This window comes from Sceloporus undulatus, chromosome 6, assembly GCF_019175285.1.
Source record: "Sceloporus undulatus isolate JIND9_A2432 ecotype Alabama chromosome 6, SceUnd_v1.1, whole genome shotgun sequence".
In the NCBI taxonomy this organism is placed as follows: domain Eukaryota; kingdom Metazoa; phylum Chordata; class Lepidosauria; order Squamata; family Phrynosomatidae; genus Sceloporus; species Sceloporus undulatus.
This window is the reverse complement of record NC_056527.1, coordinates 69,983,519-69,998,391: the sequence shown is the minus strand read 5'-3', so window position 1 is coordinate 69,998,391 and position 14,873 is coordinate 69,983,519. Positions and strand designations below refer to the sequence as shown.

At 42.6% G+C, this 14,873-nt stretch overlaps 1 protein-coding gene across 1 annotated transcript in view; it reads right to left on the bottom strand.

The window, feature by feature from the left end:
- Positions 1 to 5,270: 5,270 nt before the first annotated feature.
- RAMP3 (receptor activity modifying protein 3) overlaps positions 5,271 to 14,873 on the bottom strand; it is a 56,000-nt gene continuing 46,397 nt past the window's right edge. Inside the window, exon 3 of the mRNA XM_042476261.1 lies at positions 5,271 to 8,283. Coding sequence (XP_042332195.1) covers positions 8,028 to 8,283 — 256 coding nt within the window. The 3' untranslated portion in view covers positions 5,271 to 8,027. The remainder of the gene's footprint in view (positions 8,284 to 14,873) is intronic.

Below are 14,873 nucleotides of genomic sequence, written 5' to 3'. Positions count from 1 at the left end.
GATTTTTCAAAGCTGCTCAGTTCTGCAGGGCACTTGTATCCCTAACGAGATATCTTTCTTTCTTTTAATGTTTTATTGACACACAACTTTTTATACGATAAAACAATAATATGTGGTGTAAGCAAGCCTGCATACTTGTGGCCCCATTCCCACTAGTTCATTTGTCCTGGGTAGATCGGTCCAGATTCGCTGAGCTGGTACCGAATCTCCCTAAAGAAGTTCCCACTACCTTTACCTTGATGATGCAATTTCCCCTGAAGTTCACATTTGCAGTACCACGCTTAAAATGGAGCTCCTTGTTGTCAATCAAATCACTTCACACTTTCATCAAGGTGACAGTGTCTACAATCATTGGCAACGGAATGGTGGCTTCCCCCCTCCTTTTTAAAAAAAAACTGGTGGCAGCATTCGCATATTCTGTCAATTTGTTGTGTGCCTTCAGATTCTTTCAGATCCCTCCCTTGGCAACCTCTGCTTTCCCTCCATTTGCCATCCCAGAATGCCATCTCTCCTCTCTCCTCCCTTGCATCCTCTGCTTTCCCTCCATTTGCCATCTGAGAATGCATCTCTCCTCCTTGGCATCCCAGCTTCTCCTCTGTTGCCATCCCAAAATGCGATCTTCCTCTCTCTCTCCTCCTTGGCATCCTCTGCTTTCCCTCCGTTTCCACACATGTGTAGCACAAGCATTCACATGGTATCAAATTGCCAAATTGAAAGGGAAACATATGTAGCACAAGCATCACATATTCTGTCACACACACGCAAAAATTTTTTTAAAAATGCCACTTGCAAAGTGACATGCCATGCTGGAGCAAGTAAATGAAAGGGAAATGTAGCACAAGTAGACAAAAATATAAAGAACCTAAGAGAGCACAATAGGGTAGACTACTGAGGTCTTTCTTGTCCAGCTCCTTATTCATACAGTGACCGCTGCAGAGGTCTTTGGGATATGAAGGCAACAGGCCTTTTCCATAGAAGTTCTCAAGCAATTGATATGCCTAGTTTGGAATGACTTTGAACAACGAGTAGCTGGCTGATAGCTTTTGTCCTCCATTAATGTTATAGCGACTATTTAAAAACCTATCTAGGGTGGTTGTAGCATGTTTTGGTAAAAGAATCTATGTGATGAAGACACAGATCCTTCATTCAAAAATAAAGTTTTGTTTCAAAAATAAAGTGCTTTGTTTCTCATATCTACCTTGTAATAAAAACACAGTGTGGTTTGTTCCTGGCTTTCACACTCAAGCATAATAAGATATGATTTCTGTAAATGCATAATGTGCACAACAACTAAAATATATGCCTTATTTTTTGTTCTTCCTTGTAAAAACAGAACATTGGTAAATAAATGCTTTAGAAGTAAACCATACAACAGGTCTCTGGCCTTGGTTAGATACTCCAGATGTTAGGGCAGTGGCATCACTAAGGTTGGCATCACCCGATGCAGTAAATCATAGAATCATAGAATCAAGTCAGAGTTGGAAGAGACACTAGGGCCATCCAGTCCAACCCCCTGCCAGGCAGGAAATCCAATCAAAGCATCCCTGACAGAGGGCCATCCAGCCTCTGTTTAAAGACTCCAAGGAAGGAGACTCTATCACCCTCCGAGGAGTGCATTCCACTGTCGAACAGCAGCCTTACTGTCAGGAAGTTCCTCTAATGTTCAGGTGGAATCTTCTTTTCCTGGAGCTTGCATCCATTGTTTCCGGGTCCTGTTCTCTAGAAGCAGCAGAAACAAGCGTGCTCCATCTTCAATATGACATTCCATTCAAATATTAAAACAGGGCGATCATATCACCTCTTAACCTCTTTTCTCCAGGCTAACATCCCCAGCTCCCTAAGTCGTTCCTCATAGGGCATGGGTTCCAACCCTTCACCATTTTGTCGCCGCATCCTTTGGACATGCTCCAGTTTCTCAATGTCCTTTCTGAATGTGGGCCCAAACTGTAGCACAATATCTAGGTGGGGCCTGACCAAGGCAGAATACAGTGGCACTGATTACTTCTCTTGATCTAGACACTATACTTCTATGGATGCAGCCTAAAATAGGCATTGGCCTTTTTAGCTGCCGCATCACACTGTTCACTCATGTTCAACTTGTGGTCTACTTGGACTCCTAGATCCCTTTCACACGTAGTTTCATTCAGCCAGGTGTCACCCATCCTAATCTGTGCATTTATTTTTTTCCCGCCCTAAGTGCAATACCTTACATTTCTCCGGTGTTGAATTTCATTTTGTTAGCTTTGGCCCAGCTTTCTATCTATTCAGGTCATTTTGAATCTTGATCCTGTCCTCTGGGGATTAGCTATTCCGCTAATTTGTTATCATCTGCAATTTGATAAGTATGCTCCAATTCTGTCATCCAGGTCATTGATAAAGATGTTGAATAGCACTGGGCGCAGGACAGAGCCCTGTGGGACCCCACTGGTCACTTTTCTCCAGGATGAAAAGGAGCAGTTGTGAGCACCCTTGGGTTCGGCCAGTAAAACCAATTACAGATCCATGTAACAGTTCCTTGTCTAGCCCACATTTTAACAAGCTTGTTTGCAAGAATGTCATGGGGAAACTTTGTCAAAGGCCGTACTGAAATCAAGATATACGAATCCACAGCATTCCCTTCATACTACCAAGCTGGTAATTTATCAAAGAAAGAGATTAGGTTTGTCTGGCATGACTTGTTTCTCTGAAACCCATGTGTGACTTTTTGTGATATGGCATTGCCTTCTAGATGTTCATAGACTCTCTGTTTAATGATCTGCTCGCCAGAATCTTCTAGTAACTGATGTCAGACTAACTGGAAGATAATTGTTGGGATCCTCTTTTTCCCGTTGCTTTTCAAAGATGGGGACAACGTTTGCCCTCCGCCAGTCTGCTGGGATCTCTCCTGTTTCCAGGAGTTTTCAAAGATTATGGCCAATGGCTCCGATATTACATTGTGCCAGTTCTTTTAATACCCTTGGGATGGAGTTCATCTCAACACCTTCTTTGCCTCAGTCTTCTCAGAAAGGCAAAGGGTGCTCACCTGAGGATAATGGAGCAGAGGACAGAATAGAGGAATTTCAGCTCAGAATAAGTAAAGAGATAGTAGAGGGAATATTCTTATTAATCTAAATGAATTTTAAGTCTCCAGGACCAGAGAACTCCATCCAAGGGTATTGGTTGACTTGTTTCTCTGGAGCAGATCATTAAACAGAGAGTCTGTGAACATCTAGAAGGCAATGCCATAATCACAAAAAGTCAACATGGGTTTAGAGAACAAGTCATGCCAGACAAACCTAATCTCTTTCTTTGATAAAATAAACCAGCTTGGTAGATGAGGGGAATGCTGTGGAATAGTATATCTGATTTTCAGTAAGGCCTGACAAAGTTCCCCATGACATTCTTTGCAAACAAGCTTGTAAAATGTGGGCTAGACAAAGGAACTGTTAAATGGATTGTAAATTGGTTGACGGCGGCCGAACCCAAAGTAAGTGTCTAGATCAAGAGAATGTAATAGTGCCACTGTATTCTGCTCTGGTCAGGCCCCACCTAGAATATTGTGTCCAAGTTCTGGGCGCCACAATTCAGAAAGGACATTGAGAAACTGGAGCGTGCCAAAGGAGGGCGACAAAAAATGGTGAAAGGTCTGGAAAACCATGCCCTATGAGGAACGACTTAGGGAGCTGGGGATGTTTAGCCTGGAGAAAAGAAGGTTAAGAGTGATTGATCGCCCTGTTTAAATATTTGAAGGGATTCATATTGAAGAGGGAGCAAGCTTGTTTCTGCTGCCCAGAGAACAGGACCCGGAACAATGGATGCAAGCTGGCAGGAAAAGAGATTCCACCTGAACATTAGGAGGAACTTCCTGACAGTAAGGGCTGTCCGACAGTGAGATGCACTCCCTCGGAGGGTGATAGAGTCTCCTCCTTGGAGGTCTTTAAACAGAGGCTGGATGCCATCTGTCAGGGATGCTTTGATTTGGATTTCCTGCATGGCAGGGGGTTGGACTGGATGGCCCTAGTGGTCTCTTCCACTTATGATTCTATGATTTATGAGGGGGGGAAAGCTCATCCAGTCTATCTCCTCCAAACATCTCTAACCACCAAGCCAGCCTCCTTTTCTTCTTTTTCTTCTTCCCCTCTTCCTCCTCTTCTTCCTCTTCTTCTTCTTTCTCCTCCTTCTCCTCTTCCCCTCTTCTTCCTTCTCTTCTTCTTCTTCTTCTTCTTCCCCTCTTCCTCCTCCTCCTCCTCCTCTTCCCCTCTTTCTCCTCCTCTTTTTCTTCTTTTCTTCCTCCTCCTTCTCTTCTTCTTCTTCTGTTGTTGTTGTTGTTGTTGTTGTGTGTCTTCAACTCCTTTCCAACATATGGTGACCCTACAGAGTTTCCCTGGCAAGTTTCTTCAGTGAGGGGGTTGCCTTTACCTACCCCTGAGAGGCTGAGAGAGTGTGACTTGCCCAAGGTCACCCAGTGGGTTTCCATGGCAGAGCTGGGATTTGAACACTGGTCTCCCATTATCCTAGTCCAATACTCAGGCCACTACACCATGCTGAACCCTCCACTGCACTTAAAAGCACAGTACTCAGTTGTTGTGTACCTTCAAATTGTTTTCCGTCTTATGGAGACCCTAAAGCAAACGTATCTTGGGGTTTTCTTGGCAAGATTTGTTCAGAGTAGGTTTGCCATGGCTTTCCGCTGAGGAAGCTGAGAGAGTGTGATTTGCTTGAGGTCACCCAGTAGGCCGGGAATCGAACACTGGTCTCCAGAGTCCTAGTCCAACACACAAACCACACAAAGCTACATTCCATCTTTCTATCCGGGAAGAATGTCAAAATGTCCTCCATTTTGAGCATGACTGAGAAGCATGAATTTATATTAATATTTATTTTATTAATGTTTTTGGCTTTTAGTTGGTCGTGTCCTCCATTTTTCTTGAATATCCTCCATTTGTCCCACATTTGCCCTACATTTTGTCCCAGTTCTGTGGAAGAGAATTATGGTAACCCTATTTCTGTACAAAAACAGATGTTTGGGGAACCCCTAATGATGCACCTGATCATAGGTAGCAATATGATCCTTTTATCGCCTCTGTTATCTCTGTCTTTGGTGACCACTCATGAAATAATGAGACCAGACACAAGCCATTGGGTTAAACAAGGGCCATTTTATTGACCTAGAACCTATCTAAATGTTTAAAGAGATGAGCAAACAAGGGGAGAGCAACTCCAGCTGAGGCCCACATGTCACCCTATGACACTTCCCCAGCTATCCCTTGAATAAAACACCAGACCTCAAGGGCAATCCAAATGTATTGTTTATTATCTCAGATGGTCATCTTTGGAAAGCCACAATTCTAGTGCTCTCTCCCAAATCCTATGACTTACAAAAAGGAGAAACCCCCAGATCAATCCCAAGGGCAGACTCCTTCCTCAGTCCCCCCAGTCCCATGCCACATAGAAGCAGAACCCAATCCTTCATCACAATGGAGTGCTAAGGTGCACAACAATTTCATACCTTCTCCCCCCACTAACTGCTAAGTGGAAGCCTATTTACCAACACCACCTCAGGCCAATTGTCAGTGCCAAGAGGGACAGTATGGGAAAGATGGAAAATTCCAAGTAAATGGGGGGGGGGCGGATTCCTACCCAGCCGGGAACTGACCTGTAATGCTCATACTGCACTGAGGGTGGGTGGGTCTCTGTAAACAGGAGTAGAAAAAGAATGGAGGGATGGCAACTGGACCTTAAATTACCTCCTGCCTTACCCCCTGCATGTAATTCATCTTGGCCCTTCTGCCCAAGTGAAAAGCAGAGAGGCCAACAAAAAGCCCTCTTGCTCAAAGCAACAGTCATTGTATGGCTCAGGGATTAATTTATTATCAGAACCAGAATGTAAAATTTGGGTTCTTTAATAAATTGTGGTTGGATATTTTGATTCTTTCATATTAGTGGCTAGAGCAATATGAAAGAATCTGATATGAATATAAATATATGAATCAGAAAATGTGATAGTGGAGATATATATATTGGGAGAAGGGGATGACTAAGCTTGTAGAGTTGGGTGGCAAAAGGGTTAATCCTTTGTGTGGACCTAAGGGGGGGGAAGAATGCAGAGGGAAAGGAATGGTAACCATAGTAACCGGCCAAGCTTGACAGTTTGCAATCTTGGAGGAAATGGGATTCCCTTGATCTCATGCACTCTAGAGTTGGTTAAAGAGTTAATTCCTGGAGTGAACATAAGAATGTAAGAATGGGCAACTTTGGCAGTTCACAGCCTTGAAGGAGCTGGGACTTATTTGATCACTCACTACTTAGCCCAGCCTGATGGGATAGCTAAATGAAAGAGTGTTGTTTAGAATTGTTATCCATGTATGTTCTTGGAAATATTGCTGATCCAGTTATGAATACTTTTGGTTGTGATTTTCAAGGTTATAAGGTGGTGTGAGCAGGGAGCCCTTAGCTCACTGTTGTGGGGAAGTTTGGTGGGAATTAACTGTCCATGCAGTGGTTCTCAAAACTTGGTGTGAGTTTTGGGCTGACTGAATAATTAAGTTGTCAATTAGGGTTTTGTGGGAAACTGTTAACCAATGAGGGTTGTTGTGGGGTGGGATGTCAAATTGTTATGATAAGTTAGATCTGACTATGACGCCATGAACTGTGCCTTTATACAGTTTCTTTCTTTCAATAAAGTTTCTAGTTTAGACTTCTGTTCTACATTTTGACTTTGTTGATGAAGACCGTGTGAGCCAGTTGCTGACATTTATATAAGACACAAGGAAATTTGTGGAGATGTATTTTAGAAATCATAGCATTGCTGAACTGAAAGGGATGTCAAACTGCTCCAGAAAGCTTTGGAAATAGTTCCCTCATGTCATTTTACAGAAAAATAGTAGTAACACAAAGAACATTTTCATGTTAACATAGAATGAGAAATGTGTCTCAGAGAGAGTACCTGCATGGGGATGTAGAATGAGCACTAGATGGAAATTGTAGATAGCAGACAGATTTCTAGAAAGAGCTGGTAGCAGTTTTAGCTTTACTTGTATAAGCTGTGAAAGAAAAATGCTGAACTGAAAAAAGTATCACTCAGAATAGAATGTTTAGCTGGGAGAACACTTCAGATTTGGTTAATTTGATACTTATGGTGAGAACACAACCTGTTGGGAAGTTAGCATGTCACATTAAAATGTAAATGCATCTTCAAAAATGGTGTACAGCTTTTGCTGATAGAACTTAATTTCCCATACTGTATATGAAAGTTTGTCTGGGAAGACCATTTCCAAGCTCCAGGTACAGAAAGTAACATCCAATACACAATAGTCTGAAAGTACTAACATAGTTGCAGTATTTTCTTAATCATTAATTTGTCTGTTTAATGTATATCACAAAAAAAAAACCCTGAAATCCTCCTGGGGTGGGAGTGTCGTAAAATTAACAATAAAATTTGTAGTTTAAAAACAAGATGGGATCGTGATGGGAACGCTCGGCAGCGGTGGCAGCGTTCCTGTGTGCAGTAAACTAGTGTTCTGGGCCCCATCGGGTTCCCATCATGCTCCGTGCGCGCCCCCGTTAGAACGCACCGGGGAATGGTTTAACCCCGGTGCAATAATCTTCTCAGGTTTACATCTCTTTGGCAAGGAAAGTATGATTAAGTCACTAAGGCTCATACTTACAAGACTCATTCATATTTAAATCCAAAACAATAACTGTATTTGATCTGCAATACACAGTGTCATCTTTAGGTTGTTAGGAGGATCAGCTTCAGGCAGCAAATTCAGATAATATTTTCAGCTCAATCCATATGGTTCCCATTAAAAATGTGATCATCAGTCATTCTGTTCTTTGTCAAAATGATATTGGTATTTCAAGAATAAAGGCTATAGGAAGTAGACTCGTATAGCTACACAAATACCCTCCCCCTTTATTCCTTTACACAGTCTAAAATTCTTCCATGAAAAAAATGTATAATTATTTTCTGTCAATCATTCTAAACAAAATGGTGGTGGTGGTGGTAGAAGAGGACATACTATAATAAGAAATGGTGATAAGGTCAGTTACACCAAAATGTCACTTCTCTTGCTGCACCATGCCACTAGACCGATCATGGCAACTGTCAGAAGAACTGGTATGAAAATCAAGGTGATGAGAACTTTATCCGGTGGATCTTCCCAGTGTACTTTTTCTGAAGTACAATTTGAAAAGAACTGTCTATGGATTTCAGTGATGAAGCCCTCAGCAAGAGGGTTAGGCCAAAAGCATCTTGCTATTAAAGCCTTATGTTCTGTACACAGTGTAAAGTTGTTGTAGTACCTAAAAACAAAAAGAGTACAGAAATAAATATGACAGATACTTTCATTTTGAACAAATTAAAAAACCTCGGCTGACAACTCTTTCCTTCTTTTCAACTTAGCATGACATATTCATGTTCAATCAGCTTTAAAAAACATAGAGAAGATTTGCTGAGGATGTCTGACAAAGTTTTTGATACAGCATTGTATCAAAATGCAGCCCTGTCGGAAGGACTTGTATATTTCCTTGAGTCTTGCATCCGCACTGCAAAAATAATCCATGTCAATACCGTCACAGCTCAATCCATTGGAATTTTGGAATTTGTCAGCAGTACGCTCGGTCTTTTTTTCTTGAAGGGGAGCCAGATAGCCTCAGAGCAAAATATAGCACAAAGGATTATAATTATTTTAAAATGTACTGATTCCTAAAGGCTCAACATAGGAGTGAATTGCATATATTTTACTGCTAACTGCTAATTCTCAGCATGTCTGATTTAAAGGTCCACATCTATAAAGAATACAGATTGTAATTCCAGAAATGTCTGAGAATTGCTCCTGAAAAAGGCCAGTTGGTGGTAAGGCTGAAATGCATTGAACTTTTTGAGAAATAAAAGTATTTGACCATCATCCAGCATGTGAAATTTTGCCTCCTTTCATTCTTCCATTACTCTGAAACTCAATGGCCGGTTACACACCGGCAGTTTAGTGCGTGTTCGCCACGCACTAGGGTTACGAAAGGGCGGTGCTTCTGCACCGCCCTAACCCTAGTGCATGGCGAACACGCACTAAACGGCGGCGGCCCTTCTGCATGGCCGCCGCCGTGAGTACGCCATGGCCGCGCCGCCTCTAGACAGGGCGGCGCGTCAATGACGTAGTAGCTCCGCACCAGGGCGCTTAGTGCGCCCTGGACGCGGAGCAGGAAGGAGCTCCATTTCGGAGCTCCTTCCGGGTTTAGTCCGCTGGGCGCAGCCTTCAGACGGCTGCGCCCAGCGGACTAAACGAGAAAGGGGCCAAGCGGCCCCTTTCTCTGCTCCCCGCCGCTGCGGGGTGTCCTTGGGGCTTGAAGCCCCAGGGACACCCCTTTTCTGGCTGCGGGGAAGCGGCGTTTTGTAATAGGTTCGACTACAGCTCTATCTTGTGAACACATAAATGTCATTTCCTAACATTCCCCTCAAAATGACATGTGGTGTGTCCCATGTGTCATTTACACTTAACCTTTACAAACTGTGAGCTTAATCACTGAAACCTAACTTGTTGGCCAATTACGTGTGCCTTTCTACAGATACAGGTTTCGTGATAATGTCCGCTACATTGTCCTTTTCTTATTACTCAATAGCCCATGCTATTGGCACACCTGGCTCTGCCTTCCCTGGTGCTATCAATCCTCGATTTCTTTTGCCCAACAGGCCTTGCCAACCCACCAAATATATCTTGGCTACATTCTGCCACAAATGCCAGAGCCCTGGGTTTTTCACCCCCTCTTGCTCTGTGTATGTTCTCTTGGACCTTTCTGGAGTGTTTACAATTCTTTTTGACTGCTGTCACAGAAGAGGCTTGTGCCTGCTTTATTACAAAGAATTTTCCTTTCTGAGACCTCATGGGTGTCATGAACATGCCTTGACCACCCTCAGTGTCACTATCATTAACACTGTCCTGAGTGTCTTGTCCATGAGTCTCAACTTGTTCTTGTTTTAAAGTCACTATCTCTGGTTTTCGTTACGAGTCTAAAGAAGTGCTCAGTTCTCATAGAATCATAGAGTTGGAAGAGACCGCACGGGCCATCCAATCCAACCCCCTGCCATGCAGGAAATCACAATCAAAGCATCCCCAGCAGATGGCCATCTAGCCTCTGCTTAAAGACCTCCAAGGAAGGAGACTCCACTACACTCCAAGGGAGTGTGTTCCACTGTTGAACAGCCCTTACCGTCAGGAAGTTCTTCCTAATGTTGAGGTGGAATCTCTTTTCCTGGAGCTTGCATCCATTGTTCCAGGTCCTGTTCTCTGGAGCAGCAGAAAACAAGCTTGCTCCCTCCTCAATATGACATCCTTTCAAATATTTAAACAGGGCTATCATATCACCTCTTAACCTTCTCTTCTCCAGGCTAAACATCCCCAGCTCCCTAAGTTGTTCCTCATAGGACATGGTTTCCAGACCTTTCACCATTTTAGTAGCCCTCCTTTGGACACGCTCCAGTTTCTCAATGTCCTTTTTGAATTGTGGTGCCCAGAACTGGACACAATATTCCAGGTGGGGCCTAACCAGAGCAGAATACAGTGGCACTATTACTTCTCTTGATCTAGACATTACTTCTGTTGATGCAGCCTAGAATCACATTGGCCTTGTTAGCTGCCGCATTGCACTGTTGACTCATGTACAACTTGTGGTCCACTTGGACTCCCAGATCCCTTTCACATGTGGTCTCATTCAACCAGATGTCCCCCATCCTATATATGTGCATTTCATTTTTCTGCCCTAAGTGCAGTACCTTACATTTCTCTATGTTAAATTTCATTTTGTTAGCTTTGGCCCAGCTTTCTAATGTATTAAGATCATTTTGAATTTTGATCCTGTCCTCTGGAGTATTAGCTATTCCTCCTAATTTGATGTCATCTATAAATTTGATAAGAATGTTCCCAATTCTGTCATCCAGGTCATTGATAAAGATGTTGAATAACACTGGGCCCAGGACAGAGCCCTGTGGGACCCCACTGGTCACTTCCCTCCAGGATGAAAAAGAGCCATTGTTGAGCACCCTTTGGGTTCGGCCGGTCAACCAATTACAGATCCATTTAACAGTTACTTTGTCTAGCCCACATTTTACTGGCTTGTTTGCAAGAATGTCATGGGAGACTTTGTCAAAGGCCTTACTTGAATCAAGATATACTATATCCACAGCATTCCCTGCTGTTTAAAACTCCCAGGAAGGACCTTAGAGACAAGGGAGTCCAGAAATTCTCAGACCTTCCTGAAGACTTTATCTTATGAAAGGTAACTTTTCAGAGAGCCATTAGAGATTTGAAACTACAAGCAGATGAGGAGCTCACCTTACTCATGGCATGGTTGGGCCCCAACTCATCCCTTCAGGTCCAGAGAATCTACACGGCCTACGTCTCAGACCCAGTTAAGGCGTTGCAGACAGCGTGGAACAGATTAGAGGAGCGATATGGTGCATCAACAGAAATAGAAGCATCTTTACTGAACCGGCTGTATAAGTTCCCAATCCTCAAGTCAAAGTTCCCAATCCTCAAGTCAACTTTGGGACTTAAGTCATCTTTTAATTGAACTTCAGTCTGCAAAATGTAATCCAGAGTTACCTGGTCTAGCCTGTTTAGATCAATACATCACACAGCGACAGGTGCTCCAAAAACTACCCTTTCAGCTCCAGGAGATGTGGGGAAGAGAGGTGTTTTCTTATAAGGTAACTCACCCACAAAAGCCAGAAAAGGTGAAAATAGTTTTCGACTCTAGCGCCAGGGAAGTTTGCTTCTCCCCCATCAGTCCAGAGATGTGTCCACTTGTACAGTCCTTCCTCTGTCCCACCAGAATATTCCTTCTGGATGGACATGTCTACATGTCCTTCTGGATGGACATGTCTAAAGACAGGTCTACAGACCCAGGAACGTCACCTATTCCTCTTCACTGATATCATCGTGGTTGCCAAACCCAAGTCACAGTTGCATTTCAAACTAAGGAGTCAGGCATGCCTTTCCGAAACGTGGACAGCATCTTACATGGAAGAGATCTGCAAGGGCAGTGCTAGCCTGGAAAAGTTGTTTTAGGATGGCCCACCACTAACTGCGTTGCTAGTTTCAGTTCTGTGGAACAGAAAGAGAAGTGGCTGACTTCCTTTCAAAGTCGAATAAAGGAAGAGAAAGCAAAAGACTACCGCAAGAGCATTCCCTTGAAGATTATTGCAAAGGATGTTGGAAACTGTGCATATTCAAAAACCTTAACCGTAACCAACATGGACACAGCAAATGATGTGATCCTCATGGCCCTGCAGCAGCTTGAAATTAATGGCTGTAAAAAAGACTATCTGCTGTGGGTGAACTCTGGGAAAGAAGAAGTTCCGTATCCCCTTATTGAACACAAATATCCATTTGGAATCAAAATGAGCCACATTCGTGACACTTTGCCTCAGATGCTGGGATCAAAAGACTGTGTCTGCCCTCTGGACCTTCAGGGGGCCTTTCTGATGGAACGGCTGCCCTGTGAGCTTCAGTGCCAGTTCATTCTCAAGCCAAGTCGTCTGGCCACTGGCCATGAGCTGAATAAGATGAGCCAAAAGCCATTTAAAAGGAAAAGATCCATTATAAACTGGGCCTTCTGGCGGGGAGGAGGTGCTCCAGTGGACAATGCACCACCATCTTCAGCATCTCCTGTATCAGAGAAGCTCTTTGGCCTTTCCCTCCCAGCCATCTGTGAGAATGAATATTTGTCCCCAGCCCTTGACTTAGCATGGAAGGCCTGGGCATCTCAGATCAAAGACACTGAACACCTTACTTTACCCAGACAATATGTTCCTATAGAGCCTAGATCAAACATCAAGAAGCATCCATTTTGCAACTTTCAGAGACAGCCACCATAGGAACTATAAGCGAAGACAAAGTGGTCAAGTATCGAAGACCCTTTGACAGACTTAGTTACTCTGTTAAGTGTTAGATAGAACTTTTTGATCTGTTGTATAAATGGATAAGATAGGTCATAAAGTTGCAAAACTTTGTTGAAATTTTGAGCGGTGAGTGTGAGGTCCTGCCAGGACTATTTGAATCTTCCCCGGCATTTTCTTTCGTGTTGGTTCAGGCCACAGAATATTTTAGTGTAGGAAAGTTCATTGTATTAGTTCTAGGAGGAGCTGTAGGATCCCCTGCATTCTTTCCAGGTTTGGTTTGCCCTTTCCCAGCATGTTCTGTTGTAGCTTGAGGCTTTTAGTTTGGAGCAGTCTTTGCTGTGAGCAGGCAGAGAGCTGTCTTTTGGTGGCAAACAGGCCCAGTGTCAGAACCCCTTCATTCATTTATTCATTCGGGGTTCTGTCATGATGATGTAAAGAGTTTAGATTAAGTCATCTAAGTTAGTAATTAGTTACATGCACATTGATGATAGGTACATACAACCTTCACCTTGTTGTATGATGTGTTGGAATGTTTGAAGGCAGACTGGTTAAAGCTGATCATATTTAGTAGTTAACATATTTTATATTTATATATATATATATATATATATATATATATATATATACACACACACACGTATATATATATATATATTCTATATATATATTCTCTTATATAAATATAAATCTTAAAGTGTCTTAGCAATATATATATGGATTAAATAAAGGTATGTATCTGTAGGACTCAATTGAATAAGCATTATGGGAAATGCCCATCTGCAGCCATGATTTGTAATCGAATGTGTCACGTAAGCAAAACATAGGCTAACCGGACAAAGAATGTTTCACACCCTGGGAAAGATTTACGACTGAGAGAGGTTCCACAGATACAAGTAATCAATTAAGCATCAATAGCTTTCCCAAGACAGAGGATGCCTGGAGACCAAATGATGCCTGCATTGGGTTGCTTTGATGTAGGGCTCCAAGCTTCCACTGAGAGGGGGGGTGATTTGGAGAAAACATCTGAGAGGGAAAGGAAAAAAAGAGTGGTAGTCACTGGTTGCTTTAAATTAAGGCTTCCCCTTTGTGTGCCTCAGATTCTTCAAAGACGTGGCCAGGAATGCTTCTACTTAATCTTTATAATAAACTTTCTGTTTTACCTGAAGTTTGTCGTGGATTATTGGTCAGAGCCCAGACAGCCGGAAAAGGCATTTCTCACACTTTAGCCAATTTAGTAACCAAGTGCGTTAGCCAAATCAGTTAGCCAGTTTAGTTATCTACATCAAGTCAAAAAATTCCGGAGCTGAAAGACCCTGCACCAGCTCCATTGAGTGAGGAGATCAAACCCAGAGAGATGACATCTGGAAGATTGCTGAAAGCCAAACTGTAAAGTATCATTTATCTAGAGCTGGGGAGGAGAAAACTCTTTATTTTTGTTCTTTAAATTAAACATCCCCCTTTTTGAACTTTACACTCAGCATCAGAGCCTTTTTGGGTAGAAGAGTTTGATCTCACCAGGGTACTGGCATTGCACACCCAAATCTGCCACCATCTTTAGCTGGGTGTGTCTACACATACTTAAGTAAACAAATTCTATCTTGGGCTTTACCCAATGAGGCACTTTTAAAGAGTGACCCATGGCTAAATGAAAAATGGTGGTCATATAATGACTTATTTAAAAAATGACAACAAGGAAAAAAGTTAGAATTGAAATCACTAGAGGAAGTTAGAGGGGAAGGTAAAACCATAATTGGTTTCTCTTCAGACAAATAAAAGAAAAGTACCTGTTAGATATGAGGACAAAAGGAATAGACTTGATAGACTGGTAAATCTGCTAAGCACAGGTACAGGTTGCTTGGTAGAAAGAATGTATAAGATTTTATTAAGGTATGAAATGGAATCATAGGTTGTAAAAGAAAACATGATTCAGTGGACTAAAAATCTGGGACACACCGTTGAGATGGAACAATTGGAGTGTACATGGAAAAAGAGAGTAAAA